At 39.2% G+C, this 6,163-nt stretch overlaps 1 protein-coding gene across 1 annotated transcript in view; it reads right to left on the reverse strand.

Moving 5' to 3' along the window:
• Nucleotides 1-5,455, reverse strand: part of mmp15b (matrix metallopeptidase 15b) — a 28,834-nt gene extending 23,379 nt beyond the window's left edge. Inside the window, exon 1 of the mRNA XM_033991202.2 lies at nt 4,510-5,455. Coding sequence (XP_033847093.1) covers nt 4,510-4,632 — 123 coding nt within the window. The 5' untranslated portion in view covers nt 4,633-5,455. The remainder of the gene's footprint in view (nt 1-4,509) is intronic.
• Between the last annotated feature and the right edge of the window lie 708 nt (nt 5,456-6,163).

Genomic DNA, 6,163 nt, shown 5'->3' on the forward strand with positions numbered 1-6,163 from the left:
ATAATCGCAATTATCAATTTCCCCACTAATCTTAATGACCTCCGTATTTAGACAGTGAATAAAAGGGGTGCCACTATCAAAAGGAGGTGGAACTGTTATAGAAATTCCTATATTGTTGCTGCAAAGAAGAGTATATTTCCGATGCCATTATACAGTTGCATATTGGGCTTTATAAAACATTGATTGGCTCACTGTCATTAGGTGTTAAGCTTGTATAAACTGTGAGATCAGTCTGGTTATATTTGATCCTGTCACATTGTGTCATCTTGAGCCTGCCACACACGACACGATTTTTCAGTCTTTTTAAATGTGCGTCAAAAAGACATGAAGAGAACCATATGTGATTTTTAATCTTATGATCCTTCGAGTGCAAAGACTGCAGCAAGATATGGCGGCGGAGAGACTGCGCACCACAAGTTAAAAGTTGTGAGCGCACCTTGCATCAGCTGTATCCTGTCTACAGTAAAGCAACTCGTTTTGACACTCCAAAATGTTCCAAAGATCAGAGCATTGCACTTCAAATTTAGATGCAAAAATGGTGTTATTATTAGTGAAATGTGGTGCAATAGTTCAGATAAATGCTTTTAATGCACAGAAGCAGAATGTGCTTTGCTAAAGGTTCATTCTATCTTCAATGTTAAACTTAGAACTGCCGATTCTTTTTGTCAGACAAGAGCGTTTGTTTACCTGCTTTACATGTTTCAGTTACTTCCAGATGTGATAGTAATGTGTCTCGTAGGCTGCTTTACTTGGTTTTCCAGGAGGGGGAAGCATACGCCCCCTACTGTCTGACATCTTCTCCAGGACTGCATCCCATATGTGTGATAAGGTGTATGCTCCCTCATCATTATTTACTCTCCTTGGACAGGTCCTTGCAGAGGTTTTGACCAGAATATTAATGTTGTGTTTCTTCATGGTTCTCTGTATGTGTTTTGTGACCCCCTTGATGTATGGCAGTGTGATTATTGCAATTTTTTTTTTTGGTATTGTGTGTATTTGTGCCTGTTTTTTTTTTACTTTTATTCACTTATATGTAATCAAATAATCAAACCATTACTCGGACTCAGAGATCAGGAACGTAAGAAGTCAAAGCAACTGGCAGAGGCCCTAAAGCACATCACCATTAAACCCGATGAAATGTTCATATCCCGTGACGTAGTATCTCTGTTCACAAAAACTTCGGTTGAAGCCACACTCAACAGTGGTAGGTAAAGCAGCCTACAAGACACATCACTACACCATCACATGACACTACTGAGGAAGGGAATAGGAAATAATCAAAACACGTAAAGAAGGTAACAGACGTTCCTGTCTGACTTTTCATTGAGGCTAGCAGTTATAGGGGCGAGTAAGTCTTCAATCTGGATTTATAGTGCTGTTTTGTAGACTAGGTGTCATTATTTGCGGAGGACAAATTCTAATGTATAATATAGATGAGAAAGCTGCAGTTTAACTTTACAATTTTATGAGAGTGATAAAGTCATTTAATTATTTTCGCTATTTCCTGACTCTGTATCTTGCGCCTCTATGTCTGTCATTCCGTCTGCCCCGGTGCTCTGTCTTATTGGCTGTTACCATAGAGCTGCTGATGTTATGTGGTTACGATATGAAAGAGCAGCTCAGAATCGCACTGACATGAGGAGCGCAGCAGATTCAGAATTGTGCACGAAGATCCAAAGTCAGGTCATGCCTCCCTGAAGTTAGGGAGAAGCAAATCGTGTCCTAAATCAGGCAAATGATCCTGCTGTGTGTGGCGGGCTTAATTCCACTAATTTAAAACCATAAAGTCAGTTAGCCTTGGCCAATTCAAAGTTTTTCACTGATAGTGTGATAATGACTTAGATCCTTTTGTGTCAACTATTTTGCTTGGCCAAGTCACATAGAGATGACATAGAGGGTGTAGTGATTGTAAAAGTGATGTAATAAGACTTCCTCCTGGCAAATGTTGACGCAGAACATTTCATAATGTTAAGACTTGTATAAAAATGTTATTTGTATCGGATATCGGCACTGGTATTGAAAATGGATATCGGTTCCAAAATATCAGTTGAGTCGATATAATTTGGCCTATTATCAGATTTAAAAAAATAAATAAATAAGGTAATTTACTGGACAAGGTTGGCCCAAACCACCTTGGAATATTTGTTCTGTAGTTACTAAATGATAAATAACAGATACAAAACACATGTTTACCAAACGTATTTTGTGTTTAAAGGGAATAAATAATATTTGCAGTCTCTGCAGTGGTATCAGTTGATATCGGGTATTGGCAAATACTTAAAGCCAAAGTATCAACATAGCTATCAGAACAGAAAAAGCTGGATTGGTGCATAATAAGTACAACAGATACAAAGTTTTATAAAAGAAATGCCAAATTAAGTTATTGTTTAAAACATCATTCAGAATTGTATTATTTTTTCTACCGGATCTAAAAAACCTTTGAAAGAATGATTTTGATTCTAGACTGCTGAAAGACACAGAATTACCTTAACTACCAGTTATCTCCAAAATGATTCCCATACCTTTACAACCTCCTCAGTGCCATAAAGCAGAATACCATTTTAGTAAAGAATAAGCACTTTTTACTAGATAATCAGCTGTCTCCCCCTTACAAAATCACTGCCTCATAATTCAACACATTCAGAACAATAGAGCATCCATTAGTGCCATAAAGTGTAAAGCTATTAGCACACACAAGCAGGGGCCACACACCACAGCTATGCTAATACCCTGCAGAATGTGTTGTAACCTGGCGGACCATGGTCAGAGGGTTTTGTAACTTCTGCCTCAGCAGTCTCCTGCAGACCACCAAAACACACAAACAAAACACCATCACTAATCACCACCCCAAAGCTATTAAAACAACCCATTTCTGTTATCTCCTGAATGGACTCTCAAAACAAACAAGCAGACAGACAAGCATCCGGAGGAGTTAATTGTTCTTCTTATTCCTGAAATATAAATAGTTATAGGTGATTCAATTAGCTTGGTCTGATGGATGATATCTGGCCAGAGTTACGTTAGTTTAGTTAGGATATCCTGAGGTGACCCTTCAGTGATAGAAAGCTCTCACTTTGTACAGCGGTTTAAGTGTTTTGTAATCACACGTACATTTGTGGTAGTGACACATTTCTGGCTCCAATTCACTTGACATTGAAAAATTGTCACCCCTCCGTTCATGTTTATATTAACCCGCTCTACATGATCCTGTTGTTTTTATTTTGCAATTTTGTCCGTAAATCAAAATATGAATATTAATAACAGACAAATAAGGCACCTTCTTTCCCCGAGGTTGCTCCCGCTACCATTAGCAACATGTATGATTGACGGCATTTCTAAGCGCCGGCTCCCTGCTAAACCAGTGGTGTTGGCAGAAAGGGACGTTATCTTCAACAGCCTTGCTCTGGATTGGCTCCTTGGTTGCTATGATACTCGCAGTCGGAACTTGGCTTCAAATTTGCCCTTGTAACAACTAGCCTTGATAAGCTTCATTTGACATGACGTTCCTCTCAATTAGTTCACTTTATACAGTATGCTTCACACTTGTTGTTCGCTCGTCAATAGCCATTCGCCCCTTGCACGATGCTCTATTCACCCAAAACTTGGAAAATGCCAGGCACTGCCCGTGTGACCCACGCCACAGCGCTTTAGTCATGGGTCAACACACCTCTACATAGAGTTGACATTGAAATAGCTCTTGCAATGCGCATTTGGTATGTTTGTACCTCAAGAAGGGTTCGAATAGGGCCTGGGCAGGATTGCTAAAATACTCAAATAAGCATCTGGCATGTTTAATGAGGGAACAAGGTTATAACATAGCAGGAAGCTCAAAAAGTCAATTCTGCATCAGAACCCCTTTTTAAGACAATGACCCCCTGCATTTGTCAGTATTAATGCACAGTCTTCTGAATTGCGAGTTGCAATATAATGTTGCAGACATGGTCTGATTATTTGTTTCACTATTTGGCAAATTGTGAGGGCATTTGATTGAAAGGTTTTTATTCTGCACTCTTCTGTTTTAATGTTAATTTTATGATGATTATTTGTGATGTTTTGATTTGTGTGATTTTAATGTCCTTCTTATTCTGTGAATGAATACTTTGTGTATGAATTGTGCTATACAAATAAACTTGCCTTGCCTTGCCTTGATTGATGAGAAATGTGGGATGGTTTTGAAATAATCAGGGTGTGTCTGTAATTATAGAAATCATATCAAAATAAATGTGTATGCCTGTGGGCAACTTATTATGTTATAATATTATTATTTAATTAACTAGCTATGCAAGAACAATCTGCTAGTACAACAATTGTACATGCTTGGCAATAATGCCATTGGAAACAGGGAGGGAACATGATAATCTGGTTGTAGATTGGAAACCCTGTATTTCTGCCCACTTAATCAGAGTCCTTTATACATAGAATAAATAAGATGACATTTTTACATTGTACATAATGCATTATTACAATGTGAGTATCGTTTTGTTTTTTATGTGAATATTGTTTACTTACTTCCGCGTTGAACGTGCTGTCATCCTCCGTCCCGCGCGCTCCCACAGCCGCGCACAGCCAGAGCACGAGGAGGCTCCGTCTCCAGAGCAACCAGAGGCAGCTGTCTCGTGAGCAGAGGGCCATGGCAGAGGCGCTTCCCCGGTCGTGCTTCAGTCACTTCACTACGACCGCTGTCGTCTACTTCTGAGCCCGTTTAACTCCTGGTTATGCTGCCTTCTTTACAAAAAGCTGCCGTTGAAAGACTAAAATAAAGTTTCCCTGTCGAAATTGAGTCTTCAGAGGTAAGCTTCCATGTTGAAATTAGGCGCGAGTCCAGATTTGTCATAGAGAAGCTTTTGGGCTTTCCGTTAACATTGGTGACTCGAAGTGCTCACAAAGACACCCAAGAAAAAAATCAAACAAATATTCTTCTACCACAAAAAGAAAAGTCACAATGAGCAATTAATGTTAAAAATGCTTCGAAAAGTGCACTACTTTTCAAATGAACCTCAAAGTCGTTGTTCGGTTACTTGCACGAAGCATTGGTGCACCTGACAAGTCGCCTCTAGCAAAAACGCGACAAAAGCTAATTTATAACACGTTAGCAACTCATTTACTCTTGTCATATTTTAAATAAATAGTCTTCTTATGTGAAAGCGAAGACTGGATAGCAAACTACTCCACATACCCTGAGATAAAAGTTGGTAAGTGCTAAGGACAAAGTTCACCATACTTGGACGACTCCTTCAGCAGTGACCAGCGAGCGGGCAGTCAGTCAGTGGGAAAGAGGGACTTGTTCCGATCCAAATCAATATTCTAGAAAAAATAATGGCTTCCTTGATGTTGGAATCCCGAGATGAAGCCTGCAAGTTACAATCACCCGTGTTGTTTTGTCCTACTGGCGTGCATGGGCTGTTCTCTCCTCGGAGTGCAAGACTTTGTGGTCAGCTCGTCGATCTGTTTGAGCACCTAACGTGGGTAACCATGGCGTCAAGTAAGCAAAGCGTCACCGGAAGTAGAACGGATTCTGATTTTCAAAATAAAACACTGTAAATTTGAACGGTGTCAAAATAAGCACAACATTACTTAGTTACTATACATTTAATACATATCAAATAAAGTATGTGATTGTACTTAATTTCTCTTGTAATTTTCGAAACACTAATAATAATTAATGAGTTATTGTTTGGTTTTATTTTGTAGAGGATCTCCAGTGCTGTTTGCCCTCGCTCACTAAATTCACGTCATTGTCCATTAAAGGTCTTATCTACCCGGACGGATGGAGGTTGAAGTGGGGAGGGACACCAGCAAAGAAAGACATCCTCCATGTGTTCTGTCCAGCTAGGTACACACATGCTGGGTTTCTATGCTTCTGGGGACATTACACTGAGTAAAATTAATTTCTTGGAGACTGATCCTAACCTTGACCATAGTTACAATTTTAACAAATATAAAATCTTTTAAAGGCCCATATTATGCTGCACTCCACCTTGTGATGTTATATGGTAATGCTCCAATGTGTTTTTTAAACTCTATACACATCATTTGGATGATTTCGGCCCAGGAATTGATGATCTCTATTGAACTAAAGGTTGAAGGTAGCTGTTAAAAAACTTTAAACTTGAAAACTACCACTACATGACATCACAATGTGGAACAGGGCATTTTTATCTTT

This window comes from Periophthalmus magnuspinnatus, chromosome 3 (assembly GCF_009829125.3).
Source record: "Periophthalmus magnuspinnatus isolate fPerMag1 chromosome 3, fPerMag1.2.pri, whole genome shotgun sequence".
Lineage (NCBI taxonomy): Eukaryota > Metazoa > Chordata > Actinopteri > Gobiiformes > Gobiidae > Periophthalmus > Periophthalmus magnuspinnatus.